Source organism: Patiria miniata, unplaced genomic scaffold (genome assembly GCF_015706575.1).
Source record: "Patiria miniata isolate m_02_andy unplaced genomic scaffold, ASM1570657v1 HiC_scaffold_3, whole genome shotgun sequence".
NCBI classification, from domain to species: Eukaryota; Metazoa; Echinodermata; class Asteroidea; order Valvatida; family Asterinidae; genus Patiria; species Patiria miniata.
Genome location: NW_024037069.1, coordinates 36,965,882 through 36,987,371, shown reverse-complemented (window position 1 = coordinate 36,987,371; position 21,490 = coordinate 36,965,882). Strand labels below are relative to the sequence as shown.

The window sequence follows — 21,490 nt, the reverse complement described above, 5'->3', positions numbered from 1 at the left end:
CTGAAAATTACAGCAAAAGCAAATGATGTATATTCCCTTTAAGTAAACTCAAGATGTACCGTATCTAGCAATTTTGACATTTTTGACATTTTGACTACTAACATCAAAACTACTCAGAGAAACGTAGCAGGGTACAGTTACTACATGTTTAATCGGGTAAACTGATGAAGTCACTCAGAATAAAAACAATGCCTTCCATGCAAAAAAGTACTTCCATTTGTTGACTAGTTTATTGAGTTTCCACAATTGTACAGTTGTTTTAATATCTTTTATACTGACAGGAAAAAAAAGATTAAAAGAATTAAAAATGACAGAAATAACATCAAATAAGAATTCACTTGTTTTCAATTGCCCAACGCAGACAAACAAATCAATCTGTCATAAAACTTGGAACTTGTTGCCTTTTTTTTAATATATAAGTTTATATTTAAATAGCTTTTACAAATAAAATTGATGTACAGCATTAGCTGGGAAATAAAGGAATCAAGTTTGGGAAATTTAAATATTTTTTTCCCAAAAGGAAATGTGATCACTTTTCTCCACCATAAAAAAAGAAGTGTGAAAACAATAGTTGAGGTGCTTTATGTCTCAGTATAATTTTAAAAAGATATCAGTTACAGAGAAGATACATATAGACGAATTCAGGCACGTAATCTCGTTACACTCATGAGGCCCCCTTTAATGGAGAACCCTGTGCGCATGCTATTGTACAAAACTACTCAATGACCGATTATCTGAACAATAGCTAGCACAGTGCTTTCGCCATTGAAGGGGGCCTTCGTGATAGAATTGACAGCATGCCCGAATTGGTCTATAGCGTGCAATAAATTGTAAAAGAGATAAAATCATTACTTGTTTTCTTCCAGAGATTTCTTGTAAGACTTAGCTTGCATAGCTTCTCAAATTACTAAGAAACAGTCAAGACACATTCAAGACGTGAAACAGTTGGTTTCAAATATTCCTACCCATATCGGAAAGGCTTTTAACTTTAAAAGAAAATTATGAGTAACTTCTCCACTGACTTTTTAAGAATAAAAACGTGGCTACGTTTTGCATCTGTTCACATCACGATTACAAGGGGAAAAAAAATTATCCTTTCTGAGTTTGAAAAAGGTGGTGATAACCAAATTTTCAAATGAATAAAAAAACAGACACTTCACTGGTTGTACACATGTAGATCTGTCTTCTTTTGGAGGTGATATCGTCTTACCCCCATACTTTCAATAATTTTGTTATTGATATTTCCTCTGATGTAATAGTAAGTGTTGGTGGGTTGGATGGACACGCTGCAAAAGACTTGCACAGTGGAAGCAGCTTGAAATGTTGCATTAAGTTCTCTTGCCAAGATAACCCTCATGAACACGCATTCTGGAATTTGTGTCTTTGTGAAATCATTTCTTTCTTTTCCTTTTTTAACCAGAATTAATTTCCTGGGCTGAAATTCGGGCTTATCCCTTAGGCCCCCCAAAAAAGTCTCCGGTTTCTGGTATGCGCGCGCGTCGCCGTAGCCATGCGCGTCTGCAAAATGAAAAAGTTTTTTTTTCAACTAAAGATGAAGTCCCAAAACCGCCAAACTCACTGGTTTGACTGGAATCCTGCTGCTGCACAATTTTAACGTGTTTTTAGATTGGGTTATGGTCAAGAATAAGTTTTATGTGGCCTCTCTGGACTGCCATATATTTGCACTTAGTTTAGTCGGGCACCATTTGCAGTCATCGGCCGACATTTGAAGCAAAAACATCAGGTTAAAAAAAAAAAAAGCCGTGTTGCCGCACCACTTTTTGGGCAAGCTCCATACCAGAAACCGGAGACTTTTTTGGGGGGCCTTACATAAAATACTTCAATTTGCGACAGATCAACACACCTTGGAAATCTATTTCATAATAATCTTGTGGAGACGTACTTACCTTTATTTCAAATGCATTGCCCACGACGCCTGATGCTCGCGTAAAGATACTTCAGCTCTGTGAACATTCAGCATTAAATAAGTTGTGCGTAAAACTATTAAATAAGTATGTGAACCATTACATGCATGCGATGTGTCCCATAATGGTAGAGAAGCGCCCTCTGTAGTTTGCGCATGGAGCCGAAATTATGGCAGCCATCAATAGTAGCTTCAGACAACATTTGATTCAGTTGTGTATGCGTACTCTTTGAATATAAATATTTTTGAAAGAGAGGTCTTCTGAACGATTGAACTTGGGGAGAGTTTCAAGTAGGTGGTCTGAAAAGGACACAGGTTATTAATAATCCTAATATAATATGAGGTTTTTGAGAAATTGTGCTTTTTGGATACAGAGGAAAATCCTGATGACACAATATCTTTTAAATCCCCCCACATTTTTTTCCTACTTCTTCCCGCCACCCCACCAGCCTTTTAAGAAACCCGTTATCCCACTGGCCGCCGGTTTCTGTTCCAGCTTGTCCTCCAGCGACGGCAGCTCGATCTGATTCAGGGCAATGTCGAAGAACAAAGGTTTGCAGGGCACCGGTTGGAAGTCCGGTGGGAAGGGTACCAGGTTGGGTTTGCCCGCGGCCAGCTCGGGACCGTCCTGGTATTTGTGCAGGCGCTCGCTGACCGCTCGCTTGTCCGCGGTGATGTCCAGTTGGGCTACGCCTTCCGTGATTTCCTCCGAATCTGAGTGGACATGATTGGAAAGCAATAAAGCATATCCAGTCAACTGTTTTATTTATATCATGGTATAAATGAACCTCTCAATGGAATTCTGAAATTCCATCACTGGCAGTACTTGTTTCAAATTTGAACTGACCAGCCGACTCCAGAAAGCTTGGTGGCTGAGTGGTAAGAAATCTTTTTTCTCATGAGCAGGACGTTCTGTGTGCAAATTCCACTAATTATTTTTTCCCCACAAAAAACATCAATATCTCATGAGAAAAAAGTGCCAAAGACCCTAAAAGATAAAACAGAATAGATAAGAATTCAAAGTTACAAACAACCTCAACTTCAACCTATACTCCACGACCACGAAAAGGGTCTTTTCTTTTGTTCTTTAAATAGGAATTTCAGCAATATACTCACCTAGGATCGACAATGCATGGGCTGAATACTTCAAACCATTGACTTTCTGAGTTAGATCCTTCAGCACCGACAATTCATTCTGTAATCAAATACAAAAAGTATGATTTTTAGATTCTGGAATTACTGATTTTCTTCTTTAAAAGTTACATAGTTATATCAAATTAGGTTTTGCCCTTCGCCGACGATTTTTTTTTTTTTTTTTTTTTTTAAACACTGTATACTCAGTGTGTTAGGGTTAGGGTTAAGGTTAAAAAAACGTTGGTGAAGGGCAAAACCTAATTTGATTTATATCACCCTGACGCACAATTCCATCTTACATAGTTATAATTACATTATATAAGCAACAAATCAATAGGAATCAGTACATTTAGTTCCATAGAAATCACACAAGCATGAAAAGCAGATAGCCGAACATACAATGTGCAAATGCCTCTTTTCAAATAATGTTCAAAATGTCATCACAAAACTCTGGGCACTGGCTCCCTGTTGTGCTTTATGATGCCCGAGGCTACTGGTAACCGATGAAACCGAGCCTCTATGTCCGTTTCCAAATAGTCGACTACAGTAGCCCAACCATCCCTCATTCGAGCGAAGTTAGCTGAATTATGAGTGAATACAGTTCGCGCCCAACTTTTTATTTTTTATTTTAATTTTATTTCAGCCACATAAAACAGCGCAAGCGCCAATAACAGGATGGATAAATGGAGAGAAGACAATGGGAAGAAGTTACAGTTTTAGAGGTGGGAGGAAAAGCCCAGAAGAATATTCTGGGGAAAACCCACGGAATCAGGTAAGGACTGAAAACCCCATCCACATATTGGCCCGGGCGGGATTCGAACCCGGGTCACAGCGGTGGAAGGCGAGGAAAGTACCGCTACGCCAACCTGACTCCCCTTGCTCATGGTTGTAATCCAGTCAATCACAAGTTAATCCAGTGTCAGATCACCAGTCAATCCAACGTCAGATCGCAATTCAATCACAAGTCAATCGCAAGCCAATCACAAACCAATCCAATATCAAATTACATGTAAGGTCACAAGTAACAAGGACTAAACACGACAAACAGGGGTGTGAGTGACCACTGATAAAAAGAGCTGAAACAGCTGAAAAGGTGTAAAAAAAAAACTGAACTTTGGAAATCTCCTATACTTTCGTACACAGCAAGTGAGGAAAAAAGCTGAAAAAAAGCTGAAATCCAAAACTAAAAATAGCTGAAATCAGCTTTAAAGCTGAGATTTCACACCCCTGGACAAAGGAATGCCTTCGTCACAATTCATCTGAATAGCTCGTGATATTGACTTGAAACTGGAGGACTCGCGATTGACTTGTGAAATGGCTTCTGATTGAGCTGTGTTGGCTTATGATGACTTGATTATGGAAAATTAACATTCCAACAGTGGAATAACCTACCTTTGTTTTGCCTTTGACTTTCTTGAACTCCTTGGTGGCAGTCTCAATGTGTTTTAAGACCCGTTCGTAGAGGGCCGAGGCCTCGCGCCACTTCTTGGAGGCAGTGTAGGACTGGGCCAGATAGAAACACCTGTCAGAAGAATACATCCACAATTTAACAACTCTTTCCAAAAAGATTACAAAACGGTGGTCAAGAGGTTGCAGGTTCCACTCAAATTCTTTGTTGGAGAGGAATTTGAAGAGAAATGAATTTTTTGGGGGGGGAACCCTAATTCTGTGCTAAGCATACAATGAAAGATACTTCAGATAATTTTTCTTTACTCAAAAACACTTCTCCTTCCAGAAACGACATGGCACAAACACTTGACTCATGCACGAACACAAATTCATTGGCCTGCAGCTTCCGAGATCTGATCGAGCTTTTTTACTCATGATCAAGTAGGATATTTCTTGATATTTTGACAGTTTCATTTTTTTGAACGTTTGCAAATGGCGTCAATAAGCTTTAAAGGGAAAATACAACATTTGCAAACATCAAAAAATAAAACTACCAAATCATTTTGAAATACCTTGCTGGACTGTTAGTGAATGACAGTCTAAAGCATCCTGTAAAATCATGGCACCTGGTATACTGTCATTTTCAAGAAAAGTGGTATTTTTGTATCAATTTCCAACGCTGATCAGCCGATCAGCGTTGGAAAACACTGGTTTTTTTTTCAAATACTGGCCCCAGTTGACCATCGCACTTGTTTGCAATCGATTACACACCTATGAACGGGTACAAGCCAGCTAGACTGGTTCCCTGACCTTACAATTCCCCAATATATGTAAACTGCTCTGTTTCTTCTTAAATGGAGTCAGGGAACCAGACTACAGGAAAATGATTGTTTTTCTTGTTTTTTTTTTTAGCATTTTCGAACCCAAAACCTCAAAAAAGTCAGTGTAACTATATTTGCTATATATTTCCAACCCCCCAATTCCATCCATTTCTGAAAATTACAGCAAAAGCAAATGATGTATATTCCCTTTAAAACCTAGAAATTAACAACAGACCTGAATGCCTTAAACTTGGATGATTTAGCCTTGATCTCCTGCTGTAGGCTGTCGTCGTCCTCCAAGCCAGCAAGCTGTGGAATTTCTGCAAGGTTCTGAACAAGACAACAAAGAAAGTTGCATAGAGTTCAATTCTAAGACTAAAAGTCACACAATAATAATAATAATAATAATAACGAAGTTTTATAAAGCGCACATATCCACCAAGGTGCTCAGGGCGCTATTACAATGAAAACGAAACAAAACAAAATCAGTTTAATTACGAAGAAACGGATCTTTCGACATGAGGTGTGTTTTGAGAGATGTTTTGAATGAGTGAATAGAAGTGGAGGTTTTGATATGAAGAGGTAGTTGATTCCAGAGATGTGGTGCTGCAACAGAGAAAGATCTGTCCCCCCAGGTACGATGAGATTTGACTTCTTGAAGAAGATATTTATTTCCAGATCGAAGGTTGCGAGATGGTTTGTATATATTGAGCATGTCCAGGATGTACGCAGGTGCTTGCCCATTAAGTGCTTTGAAGACAATGAGCATCAGTTTGTAGATGATTCTAGACGATATTGGGAGTACGGGCAGTACGGGCAGAATGTGAAATTGAACAGGCAGTAACATGAGGTTCACCTCAAGGTTTTAAGAGGGTTTACAGGGCTTAAAGGGGTACTTTGCATTACTGTTTGTTTAAGTTAGCATTCTTTCTTAAGAAGCCGCCCAAAATGGCTCTGTATACCCCAAGCACAGGATCTTTCCTATGGATGCAAGTTAACTCTGGCAAGCTTGGTGGTCGACCGGTAAGACTGCTGGAGTAAGCGGAATGTCATGGGTTTTGAGTCCCACCCGAGTAAGCTTGTAAAAAACTTTCTCCCAAGCCCCCAGACAACACTGAGTTTATGATGTCTAATAAAATATGTCAGTTAAGGGCAAAACCCAATATTGAATATAAGATCTTGGCCTTAAAATTTATGTGCAGGGTTATGTGGCTTGCAAACGTTGACACTGTATTAATGACAAACTAAAAACAGTTGGGACAAAGGAATGAACATTCTTCACATGCATTGTGCGCAAATTGCCTGATACGTATCTTACCGCTACATAATTCCATCAACCACTACATAATTAATTGACAGTGTAGAACTATGCTCTCAGCAACAAACAACAGAGAGATGATATAAGGATTGTTTAACCCTTTCCTTACCATGGGCGACTTTTGTCGACAAGAAGTACCCCCTGCTGGTTCCCATGGGCGACTTTAGTCGACCAGGAAACGACACACAGAACACCCTCAACACAGATATATTCACTACTTTTCAGAAAGGCGGCATGTTGATATGTTTAGCCGCCCATACATCAACTATATACCAGCTGAAAGAGTGTTTTCGGATCTTTCTATTGGTGTGGTATATTTGTTGTATTACCATTACAAAAAAATGAGAAAAGTGCTTCAGAAGTATCCACGCACAATTTGAGGTATGGAGTGCCATTTGGTCATGTGGTGAAATGGCCCGCAGTTTGATAAATGGGACCAGATGAACAAACAGGCGTAACTTTCTTATTTTCGCACTTATGGCCTTAATTTTTACATCACATAAAAGAGTAAGGTTCAAGGAACAAACTTTACACACAACACCTATGATTTTAATCACTCCTAGGCTGTGAAAATCTGGGTTGAAAAAAGTGAGTTTTTGACTCGTGCTCATTTTTTTCACGCTCCAGTGATTTCCGCATGACTGAGCAAACAATTTGGTCCTGGGGAGAGCCAAGTCAATAAACAATGTGGGCATGAAAGGGTTAACAGGCACACTGAGCAGGGGTAATAATAACGTACAACACTTTGAATTATCTTAGCCTCTTTACAACTGAACTTGTAGAAACTGGTCCATACCTGTAATATAGTGTCGTATATTCTAATAAGATCCTGCGGCTTGGTGACTTTCTTGTTGTTGGTGCTGCCTTGCGTCGTCTGCGGTACCGCCACCGTTATCCCTGCTTCCGGCAGGTTTTCCTTGAGCGTTTCAATCATAATCACGTTGCGTTCTATCGTCTTGGTCAGGCGGATGTACATGAGGTACGTGTAGAGATACTGGGAGCTGGGGAGGGGTCCGTCTGATGCCTGGGAACGCTGCTTCACAGACTGTGGCCGACAGAAACAAAAAAAACATTAAAAAGCTGGAATATCTCGGGAGCAGATACATCTCAGTGAAAGTTACACCAGATTATTATTATTATTATTATTATTTATTCGACCATCACAAAAACAAAACAAAACAAAATTGAGTAAAACGAGCATAAAACAACAAACAACAAGTACAGTAAGACGGTAGCGGGGACCTGGGACGAAAATCCGAATACATGACAAGACAAATGACAGTTATGTGGGTCAGGGACCGCAAAAGTAAAATGAATTACTATTACCCGTGGGTATGCAGCCCCGCACATAACGTTGAAAAGACAGATTACAAGCACAGAAAACAACGGCCCCCGCAGGGGTGATCAAAATGACAGCCAAAAAAAGAGAGCTATGGGTCGTATGTATAAAAACTAGCATTTGCTTTTACTACCCATTTAGATGCAACCCTTAAGTTGGTATATGAGCAAAATATACGATTTTGGTACACAATTTGTAATTTGGTACCACACACACTGCACTGTTTTGTTTTAGTGTGATTTATTAACCCTAACCTTCCCAAATCCTCCAACATCCTCTTGGCAAATGGAGGATTTTGCAGGATTGAGGCTACATGGCAAAAATGTGTTGTTGATTTCGGAGGATGCACTGTGTCATGGTCTTGGGCCGGACCTTGTGTTGTTTATGCTCAGCCGTGCATAAATTTAGGCATACATTATACTTGAAATCCTTCACACCAGGATGTTTTTGGCTCTGCCTCAACATATTGACAGTGATTGCTGGAGGATTTTGCAGGATTGAGGCAGTGGTCACCCCTCTAAGGACCACATTCCAGAAATAACAGAGGATTTTACAGGATTGAGGCTGTATGCTATTTTTACATGGAGGCAGTTGGAGGATTTTGCAGGATTGAGGTTATAATGCCTAGGGAGTTAGGGTTAATGCTTTAAGTATGTGTTCAATGCAAGACTGAAACTGAATCTAAAAAATAAACAGTGATCCAGAAGAGATTAACTTTCATCCATAAATGCATTCTTTATGTTGTGATTAACAATGACCAACATCATAATTTGATATGGGAACCCTGCGTTGGATTGTCAATGAATAGGATTCTGAACTAAAAAAGAAAATAGATATTAGACAATATATTTTGAACTTTTTTAAAAACTATATATTGACATCATTTTGGCGTGGTTTTCCTCCTTCTTGGTTTGAATTGTGAAAGAATATTAATACCTTTTCTTCAATTAAAATAATCTCCACTTTCAAACAGATTTTCTCAGAATCTTGCATCAATGACTTTCTAATCTTTAGTTGAAAAAAGAAACAAGTCTCGACATTAAAATCTTTTTAACAAAAATAAAATACATAACAGATTTTTTGATGTGACTTTTTTTTTTTTTAGATGGCTCGACATGCATGTTCAGAAAATAACAAGAAAAACACTTTAGAAACTGGCAAAGCCACTGGGGGCACATGGGTCAAAGGTTAGCTTGACGGGCCAAAGGTTAGCTTGAGGGGTCAAACTTTTACTCACAGGGTCAGCCTTCATCTCATCCCTGAGTATCTGCAGAGCGTCCTTGCATTCCATGAGTAGACTCTCGTAGATGGACATCTGACTCTCAGGATCGTTAGAACTCTTCAGTTGCTTCTCGTTCTCCTCACAGCTGAGCAGAAACACTCGCACCTGCTCGTCAAGAGATTCCGGAGGAAAAAAAATCGAATAGATCAGTGAGAAATCAATGTCTGTAAAGTTCATAACATGAAATATAAAGGGAAATATGTTCTTTAGTTCTTGTTTTTTTTCATGAGGTACTGCACTTTAGGCAGTCCTACTGATCTGAGGCATTCGATCGCAACCCCACACCATCGCACGCCTAAAAGCTTCCTGAGAAGTGCGAATAATCGCACGCCTGAATCCCTCTGTACCACACACTTCGGCATACATTTACAGCATAATTATACTTCTGTGAGTTCTTGAAATGGCTTTTCTGTAATCCAAGATAATTAGTATAAAAAAAATCAGATTGTTCAGTCCCAGTTTGGACAACACACGCCTACCAAAATCACACATCAAGAAAAATCACACGCCCAGAAAAATCCAGGTGTACCTTTTTCCACATGCCTGTGATTTTCAAATCAAAAGGACTGTTTAGGTGAATCAATGAGATCCATGAATGCACTAAACTTGTAGCCCTACAGTCATGCAGATTTCCTTGACTGCAGTACCTACAGGTGTGGGTCATTCTATAGAATGGAAGACGTTCTGTCAAAAGTTTTCGTAGAGAGAAAACCACATCTTACCTATTATAAGATGGAATTCTGCATCGGGATGATATAAATCAAATTAGGTTTTGCCCTTCACCGACGTTTAAACACCGTATACTCAGTGTGTTACCTCCCGAGTGAAAGCTGGAAAAAATCACTCGGGTGGGACTCGAACCCACGACCTCCTGCTTTCTAGTGCAGATGTCTTACCACTCGACCACCGAGCTAACGGGATCGGTTGGCTGGTTCGAATCTGATGTACATAGCAGCGGGTACCGCATAAACTATTTAAGATGGAATTTTGCGTCGGGTGATATAAATCAAATTAGATTCGAACCAGCCAACCAATCCCGCTAGCTCGGTGGTCGAGTGGTAAGACATCTGCACTAGAAAGCAGGAGGTCGTGGGTTCGAGTCCCACCCGGGTGATTTTTTCCAACTTTCACACGGGAGGTAACACACTGAGTATACAGTGTTTAAACGTCGGTGAAGGGCAAAACCTAATTTGATTCACATCTTACCTGTTCATTCTTGACTGGTACAAGTCGCCCTCTCCAAGTCACTTCACTCAGCGTCAGTGCTTGCTTCTCTCGTGTCTGTGCTAAAAGGCTCTGAACATAAAAGAAGAAAATCAAAACTTCAATTAAATATCGCTAATGTTTTTGAGAAAAAAAAAGGCTGATGTGGTTTGGTATTGGAATCATTTGCCCTTGAGCATTAAAATGATGTCTTGCCATAATGACTGATAGCCAGGCAAATGATTCCAATCCCAACTGCAGCCCTTTTTACGACATGCAGGATTTTACACAGCTTACATAACACAGCACTGAAATGATGAAGGCGTGGAACTTGGTCACAGTGTCCAAAAATGTTGATGTGCTCAATTGATAACTGTGTAGTGATGCATGACTGAAATTAAATGAAACTCATAGGGGTTGAGGCCAAGGCTCTACACAACCAAAAAGTTTCAAAATTGACCTCATGGTTTTGTAGTCAATTCAAAAATTCAAAAAAGTCAGACGGACACATTTTTTGGGACGTACTATAGAGGGCGCTGTTCAAAGCAGATGATCACTGGTGCTCTTCATCCCGGCACAGATATTTGCCGATGGATTTTGCCAAAAGCAAAACCGACAGGACGATTTTGCAGATAATGATTAAGGGGCTGTCACAAAACCACACCCCCCGTCTAGCGATGCCCGTGCTTTCCGTTCCCGATCTTGCCTTTATAAACCCATTTTCGCCATCCTGATTTTGCTTCTTTCAGAGGATGAGACTTATTACAGTCGAATCTCGTTAGTACAAACTCTGTTAATACAAAATTTTGCCGATAACGATTAAGGGGCTGTCACAAAACCACACCCCCCGTCTAGCAATGCCCGTGTATTCCGTTACCGATCTTGCATTTATAAACCCATTTTCGCCATCCTGATTTTGCTTCTTTCAGAGGATGAGACTTATTACAGTCGAATCTCGTTAGTACAAACTCTATTAATACAAAATTCTGGTTATAACAAACATAAAGTCTTAGTCCCGACTGTGCATTTATGTGCACAATGAATGGGACTGATGTTCCTCTTAATACAAAATTCTGATATAACAAACAATTTGGCTAGGTCCGAACGAGTTTGTATTAACGAGACTCGACTGTATATCAAATTTCGTCGTGACTTTCCCGTACTTACATCAATATTGGAAGACATCATGCCGCCGGACTTCAGCCTCATCTCCACCAGGTCCTTGATGGCGCTCTCGTCGCCGATGTTGTATGCGCAGTAGCGGATGTTGGGAGTGATCTCCTCGACGCGCTGGATGTACAGCAGCTGTTGCTCCTCGTTGAGGGCGCTAGCCAGCTTCTCGTAAATGTTTCTGGAGGGTGAAGTTGGGCAAAGTTTGGCAAATAGAAGTATCTGCTTTGTACGTGTAGAGATCCACAATAACATGGTGCACCAGAAATCCACAATAACATGGTGCACCAACAATAACATGGTACGCCAACAATAACATGGTGCACCACGAAGAAGGGATCATCTAAGGGCAGGGTAGTCCTAGGCAACTATTAAGGGGTTACGGTTTCAAATTAAATACAAAAAGTGAAAAAATATGGGGGAAAAAAGACTTGAATTGAATGAAATGAAATATGGGGCAGTGAATTCCTTGTTGAGAGATACTCACTTGGCAGTGCTGAAAGTCTTAATGCAATCCTCCCACTGTTCCTTCTCAAAATGTAACGTCCCTTTCATCCATGCACAATAGGCCTGAGGAGAAAGAAATAAACACCAAACTAATCACTGTTTTGCAGAAGTGTCCAATCTTGGTTTTTAGTGGTTTTGATTTTGTTTTGCTTTGTGGAAAATCAACCCAGTTGCTTGTAATTCAGATCTGATATTGATACACTGGTGGGTATTCTGCTCCGGTTTTTGCTGTACAAGCTTCTAAATGCAGCCTTTTTACATGTACACTGGCCAAAATCTCAGTGTCAGACCCGAGTTGAACCTTCAGACTTCAGAAATCCCTGTCACACTACAAGAATCCAACATGGCTTCTACAAAGGTCCACAGTTTTCTGAGGGTATAACTCTATGGTTTGAACACGGGTCGGCTGTAGATTTTTTTTTTAAATTGCCATCGGAGAGCCTCTTAAACCTGGTCCCTATGCCATACCTGAGCTTCTAGCTTGGACCTGGCATCACATTTATCACTCTGCGACAGGGTCTCCAGCTCCTCGGCGTACCGCACGGCCTTCAGCATCCTGGACATGAGGTGGAAACGCTTCCGCAACTCCGTGTTGGATTCCTGCTTCAGTTGCATCATGAAGGCCCAGCAACGCTCGGCACAGATGAGGGGCAGGTATAAAAACCTAGACAGAAAATGTTTACAGAAATTCTCTCGAGTATTCCTTGTCGTGCCGGGTGTTCGCTGGACCAAAAGATCCGACCTATTGCCTCTGAATTACTGAGTCACTAACTGACAGACTGACTGTGTTACTGAGTATAAATAATATCCAAGATCGAGACTCAACCAGGCAAAAAATTCTACATCTACCGAGCTATTAATACAAACAACTTTGCTTTAATAAATATCCTGTGTCAGATTTTGAGCACTTTTGTTCTTGGAATTTTTGTTCGTGGAGTGCCGTGGCCTAGTGGTCTGCGAGTAATGCTGCAGGCTGCGGGTTCGAGTCCTGCCCAGGGTTATGGTGCGTGTGCCCTTGAGCAAGGCGCTTTGTCACTCATTGCTTCTCTCCACCCAGGTGATTGGTACCTGTGAGGGCAGTGTTGGTGACTATGAGAGGTTGATTACAGCCAAGAGCGCCGAAAAGGCTGCTTACCGGCCGTGTATGCTCCCCAGAGAGTTGAGAAGGTTTCAGGTTTTGCCCGTTGAACCGGGGTAATAATAATTGTAAAGGGCTTTGATACCTGGTTTAAAAGCGCTATATAAATGCCTGTTGTTATTATTATGATGATTAATTGGTAAATTCATATCCTGTATATCAGTACCCACCTAACATCTGTAATGGTCTCCTCTTTGATTTTCCGCGGGACGTACTTATTCCTGTTGCCGTAGCTAAACTTGAGAGACTTTCGTATTCTACGCAGCCTCCGGGAACAGTAACTTCTGCAGATGCCAAGCAAAGTACAAACATGCAAAAATATTCTGCTGCACTTATAAAAAGTCAAACAATGTGGGGGGGGGAGGATTGTTGTCACTGTATGAGAGACGTTAACCCTAACTCCCTAGCGACTTTTACTAGGAACTGGGCCAAGTCCATCAAAATCCATCAATCACTGTGCATCCAATACAAAACTGTACATAACATAATGGAATCCATCACTGATGCACTGGTTGACATTCATGGACTTGCTACACATGGCTTTTATCCCAATACAATAGCAGTACAGGAAGCTAGGCAAAATCAATCGGATACCCCTAGCACTGCTTCAGGCCATTAAGCCCAAGTCCATCATACTCCATCAATATTTAGTCACGCCAGGCATTCTGGACCAAGTCCCCCAAAATGGGGGGATGGATTTTGATGGCGATTGGGTTGGTTAGGGTTAAGTGACTTTTCACCATTGCTCTTTTGGTGTAATTTGGAGAAGTTTAGATAGACATGGTAATACTTTCCTGATGAAGTGCATCGGAGGATGCTTTGACTCACCAGCCTGGTGAATTACGGATTACACAAAAATGCCGTCAGGGGGCTTATCTGTCAGTCAGCAATATCCTGATTTGGCGGGATTAGGATGATCAAGGCAGCTCACTACCGACTTGTTTACTTCAGTCTGTTTATTTCCATTAACCCTAATCCCCTAGGCCCTTGTTGCTTACAACCATCCTCAATCCTCCTCAATCCTCCAAAATTTTGCAACTCCGCCTAAATTTTTCAAAATTGTCAGACAGTCCTGCCTCAAAATGCATTCATCCTCAATCCTCCAAAATCCTCCTCGTCCCAAAATTTTGCACTCGTGTTTAAATGAAGGATAACCCAACGCCAAATCCTTCAAAATCATCAGACAGTCCTGCCTCAAAATGCATTCATCCTCAATCCTCCAAAATCCTCTTGTGCTTCAATCACCATTCATCCTCAATCCTCCAAAATCCTCATGTGCTTCAATCACCATTCATCCTCAATCCTCCAGAATCCTCATTTGATTCAATCACCATTCATCCTCAATCCTCTAGAATCCTCCAAAACCGCCAGGAGGATTTTGGAGGAGTGAGGTGGGTTAGGGTTAAGTTCTGAACATTAGACTTGGTACCAGTGGTGCTTGGTACAGTGCCAGATAATAGAGGGCAGTGCCAAACAAAATATAGAGATCACTTTGGCAAACATTGAAGCGAATTGGAGGGTGTAATGGAGCAAATATTTTAAGGAATTAAGCCAAGGGAAAAACAGACATCTGTCCCTCGTCCACATTGTTTTCTTTGAGCCAATTCAATTTAGTTAAGAAAGGGAAGAAAAACATCAGACCCTAACCCTGCGAAATGCAACAGAAAGCAACAATGGTAAAAAGTTGTTGCATACTGTTGCATTTAGCAGGGTAACTGCTCATAGTGCAATGGCTGAAACAACAGAATCCACTGTTGCAATGTTGTTGCAGTTAGCAGGGTAACTGCTCATAGTGCAGTGCCAAGGCTGATACAACAAATTCCACTGTCGCACCTTGTTGCATTTAGCAGGGTAAAATGCTCATGGTGCCAAGGCTGGTTGCATCTTGTTGCATTTAGCATATAGTAACTGCTCATAGTGCCAAGTCTGATACAACAAAATCCACTGTCGCATCTTGTTGCATTTAGCAGGGTAAACTTCTCATAGTGCCAAGGCTTATACAACAGAATCCAGTAGCATCTTGTTGCATTTAGCAGGGTAAACTTCTCATAGTGCCAAGGCTGGTTGCATCTTGTTGCATTTAGCATAGTAACTGCTCATAGTGCGGTGCAAAGGCTGATACAACAAAATCCACTGTCGCATCTTGTTGCATTTAGCAGGGTAACTGCTTGTAGTGCCAAGGTTGACACAGCAGAACCCACTGTTGCAATTTGTTGCATTTTAGGGTTCTCATTTTAACTGCATTTGATTTTGTTGTATTTAGCATGGTACCTAAAAAAAAAATCTGATTGGGGTTAGCGTAAACTTTTAACAGTTGAGTATAAGTTAGCTTACTTAAACAATCAAAGTACAAGTTAAGTTAACTATGGCTAAGCACTGTTCTTATGTAAACTTGCTCCATACTTCTTTCAAGATAACGTTCATCATGTACTGGTACTGTCAAGTTGAAATGTCTGTGTGTTTTTTAAGCGTTGTAAATATCATTCTATTACTCGCCGCACTAATAACACACAGGTATTGCTGTATGCCCAGTTGACGCTGAGCCACCCAGTGGGGATAGCAGGGGCTCAGTAACACATAGGGCAAAAGGAGATACATCATGACATAACAAATTTAAATAAGGGGAAGAGAGTTGATGGGTGGAAACACTGAAAGATAAAACTCACTAATAATTTGACAACCACGATTGTCATATTTGTGATGCGATCAAGCTACATGAGTCGTTTATCGACCCTGGTCAATTTTTTTTTATTACAGATTTGAAAAGGGCACAATCTCAGCATAACTTCTGTGAAAACTGCATGCTGATACCATCTTTAGTTCAAAAATTATGAAGTTGGAGAACAAGAGATATGATGAAGTGATGTGATGAAGTGGCACTAGTTTGGCCTGTATCTCCAAATAAAAATTCCCGACAAACAACTCATTTAGCTTTATCGCCTCACATTTCCTAAAAAACCTTTGCACATTGACATGTACAGAAATCGTACATTATACTGGCTCTAAAGTACTGGACCCCAATGTTGCAGACTCCAATTTTTAACCATAACCCCCTAGAGTGATTTACCAGGCACCTTCCTCACTCCTGCAAATTCCAACACCATATGGTAAACTCAACACCCAAACTGTTGGACTCTGATTATGGTGGTATGCCTGACACCATGTAAAGCATGATCAGTTTACTAGTGCAGTACTCACTCTGACAGATTCCAACAAACCCTGGTGTTGGAGTTTGACTGGATGGGGATTGTTAGGGTTAACCCTAACGTACCTGAATCCATCAAAATCCACACCCCTGTTTTGGAGAATTTCGGCGGATTCAGGATACCTCCATATTGAAAAAGTTGGGGGATTTTGATGGATTCAGGACAGAAAGCCTAGCGGTACTGCAGAATTTTGATGGATTCAGGATACCTCCATATTGAGCAGTTGGGGGACTTTGATGGATTCAGGATCTCAACAGTTTAACTCCTTGGCTATATGTCTGGTGTGTACGAGGTATATGTACTACACTGGTGGATTCTGATGGACTCACTGGTGGATTCTGATGGACTCAGGACACCAACATTTTTTTGGCATGACAAAATTGGTGGATTTTGGCGGATTCAGGATACTTTCTAATAAAAGTGCTCTGAAAGGGGTTAGGGTTAATGAAGACTTGGAGACATGGAAACCTGAGGACAGGTTTTTTTCTGGACTTGTAAAGTTACTTTCATAACAATGTACGTAAATCCTTGATCGTCAAGTAAAAACCATTGCCTTGTAATAGCATTTATATTGGGGAACAAGTTGGCCGCAGGAAATTTGTGACCCTCAATATTGTGTTGTTAAAACCTTTAATTAATAGACCATGATCATGTTGGGACCATCTTGATTTTTTTCCCATTCAAATCAACGTAACCCAAGCGAGGTTGGAAGGAGAAATAGTCTGCTTCCTTTTTGCACAAAATATCATTCAGTACTGTTATTGGAGACAGGGAACATGACTGAAATGGTGGCAGCATGATAAAGGTCTATTGCATTGGTTTGGGCATCTACATGTAGCCCAGCTTCTCCTACTAAATGATCTACTACTGGACCGATCCTTTTACCTGTATCTTTGGTAGTCACCGTGCCGCAAACCATGCTGCTGCTGCGATTCTTTGATTATATGCAAAACTGTTCATTGTCAGAATCAAGGAAATTACTATGTTTCACAAACGAGGTAACTGGACAAATTTTAAAATTAATCTATCAGGTTATGAATGATAATTTAAATTACATGTTTATACGTTTCTTTTGTTGTGCGTTTCAACCACTTTTGTGTAATTATTGTTTGGTTTTGTATCACTGTTTGTAATTCTTTGTTGAGGTCGAATAGATAATAATAATAATAATAATAATAATAATAATTAAAAAACAAATGCACAAAGAGAAACAACAACATGGAATTGAAAATGATACATGGGCAATTCCATGGTAGCTCATATGGAATTGCTCATTGTGAACAACCAGAATTTGGGCAATTCGGGCCATTCACAATGCAGTGCGCCACCAAGAGTTTGCCACGGAGAGTTAATTTTTCCCAGTGCATTGTGGGAGATGGACGACAAATTCGCAGCGCGGGACATTTGAAATTGTTAGTTATTTCCGGTCAGTAGTTTCGTAAGCATATGATTCGAGTATCTGTTTGCTCTTTTCTTTTCTTCTGATCGATATGGTGTTTTCTGTAAGGCGGCAGAACGCTGTGCTCCAATCTATAACATATTAGCTCAAGTTGTCTACTGACACTCATTCAAATGGGCCATGTTTTGTCAACCGTAAACTTGAAAAATGGACTCTCCATGGCAAACTCTTGGTGGCGCACTGCAGTGTGAATCACCCGAACTGTGTAGTCACGTGCCCTGTTCCTATAACTTAGAGAACCAAAAATCTACCTTCAGGTTATTGGACTAATTCTTTCTGTCTGTGTTCCACACGTCTCGTCTCGTCGACGAGGAAAGAATGTTGCATCCTGACAATGCCTGACGCCACTTTTTTCATCATGATACATTGTCTCGACAATGCTCAATGAACTTTAAACATGTTAAACAGACACGAATCTGGGACAGAGAAACATTTCCAATTTGTTAGAAAATACTTTCAAAATGCACTCGACGCGGAACTTGCAACCTGACATATGACACCACTTTTTTCTTTTATTGCAGAATACCTCGCCACTCACCTATCCCACCTCGTCACTTGGATACTCAACCAAAACCACACGCGTGCACGTCCGCTTAAGTCCACCCCGAATTCCCGTATCCGCGTATCCACTTCCCGGCACCTACTTTGGACTTACATTTTTCCCCTGCTCCCCATTCAACTCACGTTGTCTCTGCCTTCATTATTTTCCAACATGGATATGGATGCTTCGTTCTCAAAAATATTTTCCTCCGCTAAAAAGAAAGTCCACCCCGTATCCCCGTATCCGTTTCCTGGCACCTTCTTTGGACTTAGATTTATTTAACCCCTGCTCCCCATTCAAATATCCCTGCTAGCCGCATTTCTTATTACAGGGAAATAGCGCCCTCTTTAGACCCTCCAGCGCTCAACTCCACCCCGTATATTGTATCCGCTTATCCACTTCCTGACATCTACATGTACTTTGGACATTTCTGCAACATTTTCCGACTGCGTAGCCATTTATTTTTAGGGGGTAATTTTCGCGTGGCGGGGTATTCTGCAATTAGGCCTACTCCTAAAGAAAAAGGTCAATGTTGAAATGTTGACATGAACTTGATGAAGCATGTGAAGTGGCATCTGGATATTACATTCTTTCCCTCGACTCTCCATAGACGGAAAAAATTCCATACTCGGACGTCACTTTTTTCAATTAATTTTCTAGCGCCAAAAGTTACATCTTTTATGGTTATTCCTCCACTTTCCCTCCTCTACTCTCACCCTCTCCTTTCCTTAATTTCTATTTATTAATCAGTCAGTTACTTCATCGGGATTCGAACCTCTGACGCTTGCTTGATACACGAGACTCTTAACCGCTAGGCCGCGCACGATCGCTGTTGCAATCATCAATCTTTGGACGTATTTGAAGTATCCATTGAAATAAACTAAATATTCATGAGAAAATAAATATTCATAATGACGTATTGCACTATCATTGGCAGGCTCATGCGACGTCATGGTTGTTGATGTCACGTGTTTAACGTACCGCTGTCTTTTCAGCCTCTACAATCAATTTTGACCGGCTGCTTCAAGCATGGAGGAAGGAATTAGTTCTGCACGACGTATGCATCCAAAATGTGCTCTAAAAACACATTTTGAGTAAATTTTTTCACCTTTACACAGCTTCCTGGGTTTCTTTTGGTTCAAATGACAAGGTGAGGTGACAATAAAGATGTTTGGCAGCAGATAAATTGACATCCGAGTATGGAACTTTTCCCAAACCATGGAGCTCCATGTTGAAACCAAACCCAATGGCTGCCAATGTCAATGATGTCCACATTGTGCACACCATATGGAACTTTCATTCTACTCACAATCGGCCACATTTGGCTATCAATTTACAGGGGTTTCTAGGACTCATACATCGATAAAAATAACTATTACAACAACCCCGAATTACTATATTTACAAAGGATACCCTCTAAGGTGTAAGAACCGTTGCTTTCTGTCGTTTCAGGCTTCGTTTCTTCTTGATCCATGACGGTGGTTTTCTGCTCGGAATCCATTTTGGTGGCTACACGTGGATTACCAATTGTCACCAAGAGAGGGCGCTATACACGGCTAACGGAGAGGCCAGAAAATGCGGGTAGTGCCGTGATTATGGCACCAATGAACAAAACACCTATCATTTGCATTCATCCCAAATGCATGAAATGTGACCTCCCGAATCATTGTCCAAAAAAAAAGCTTGGATTAAAGATCGTCATACTATAGACGGTGAAGTTGTTCCGTCCGTCTCAGTGGCGTACCCCCTTGGAAGAGGGGCCTCGGGGACTTGAGGCCCCCCCCCCCCCACAGGCAAGGGCGTCAATCGCTTCTAAAAAGTGGGTTCCGGGGCCCGCTTAATATTTTTTGGGAGACGCTCTTTGGTGCTATCTGAGGCAATTTCTGACCATTTAAACCATTTTTTGTGTGAGCAAAAGATCATCGTTTAAACTTTATTTTCGAGTTACTGAATAAGCTTCATTCTGAGCTATAAAATCATTATGTCGGCTACAATGTTTATTCGGGGACGAAAATGCATGTCGTGTGGGTGGGTGTGTGTGTGTGTGGGGGGGGGGGGAGATGATTCATAGCCCATCCCCTAGTCAAGTGGGGGGATATATATATAACCCCCCCCCGGATTAACGCCCCTGGCTTTCAGAGATCGACATGGATAACTTGAATTGCTAAAGTATAATCTTAAATCAGGAAAACACAAAAATGGGTGAGATTTGTGTATTGTAACTAAAACACAAAACATTATTTTATTCATAAAACAAATTAGTCAAATTAAAACAAAGCAATTCTACGGTAAAATTTTCATTATAGTTCCAACTTGTCCAATAAATTGAGACAATCGAATTAGCTTCGAAAACAAATCATTTTTTTTAAGCAAAGGGGGCAGTGACAAAATAATGATGTTGAGATGATTAAAATATTTGTAGCGGTAATGACCGAGAAAACATTCGGTTTATTGAAAGATTATCATTTTTCCAATATGACATTTGTACTGAGTATGAGATTTTTTTTAAATCGGTGATGGTGCGATCAAAAATAAACTGAAATTTTCCTTTCTGTTAAACAAAATCTAGAAGATAGAAATCCATATATCAAGTATGCGGGTCTTTAAACGTGAATGCAATATTCAACAAACGCGATTCAAAATTTACGATAAAAGCGAGTTATATTATTATTACACTGATTTTCAAAACAATAAAAAAATTGTTTAAAATTACATCGATGTTAAGGCACGTTTCGTTACTAGATTGACTTGTTTAAAGCATTTCAAGCATGCGCTACAACATGGGCATTGCAGATGTAAAAGGCACTGATGCCGCTAAATAGCTTCAATACTTATTTTCACTTACCACGAAATAATGTTAATAATAATAAATATTTCACAATTTCTATTGAAAGAAGGTTGGATCGTAAAATGTGCTTTCAGACACTTTCAAATAATTAAATGTTCAATAAACAGAGGTCATTATGACCGGCTGTTGGCTCAGTTTTGGATTTTTTGTTAAAACTGTTTGTCTTAAATAAGGAAAATTGTGTAACACTACACCGTTCTGACAACTAAGT

At 40.4% G+C, this 21,490-nt stretch overlaps 1 protein-coding gene across 1 annotated transcript; it reads right to left on the bottom strand.

Annotated features, from left to right (window-relative positions):
• Window positions 1-2,174: 2,174 nt before the first annotated feature.
• On the bottom strand, window positions 2,175-19,976 carry LOC119737826 (signal recognition particle subunit SRP68-like). The gene is made up of 13 exons (XM_038212443.1): window positions 19,845-19,976; window positions 17,317-17,383; window positions 13,396-13,509; window positions 12,556-12,751; window positions 12,068-12,150; window positions 11,578-11,761; window positions 10,414-10,503; window positions 9,163-9,312; window positions 7,383-7,631; window positions 5,504-5,598; window positions 4,451-4,580; window positions 3,041-3,119; window positions 2,175-2,638 (listed from the first exon to the last, which is right to left on the bottom strand). Exons 1-13 carry the CDS (start codon window positions 19,930-19,932, stop codon window positions 2,349-2,351), a joined length of 1,815 nt encoding a protein of 604 aa, XP_038068371.1. The 5' UTR covers window positions 19,933-19,976; the 3' UTR covers window positions 2,175-2,348.
• Between the last annotated feature and the right edge of the window lie 1,514 nt (window positions 19,977-21,490).

Coding starts and splice junctions, on each gene's coding strand:
- LOC119737826 (XM_038212443.1), bottom strand. CDS start 19,932: ATGGATTCCGAGCAGAAAACCACCGTCATGGATCAAGAAGAAACGAAG. Junction 17,384..19,844: donor CGGTTCTTACACCTTAGAGG/GTATCCTTTGTA, acceptor GACAATGAACAG/TTTTGCATATAATCAAAGAA. Junction 13,510..17,316: donor GGTGACTACCAAAGATACAG/GTAAAAGGATCG, acceptor TGGCATCTGCAG/AAGTTACTGTTCCCGGAGGC.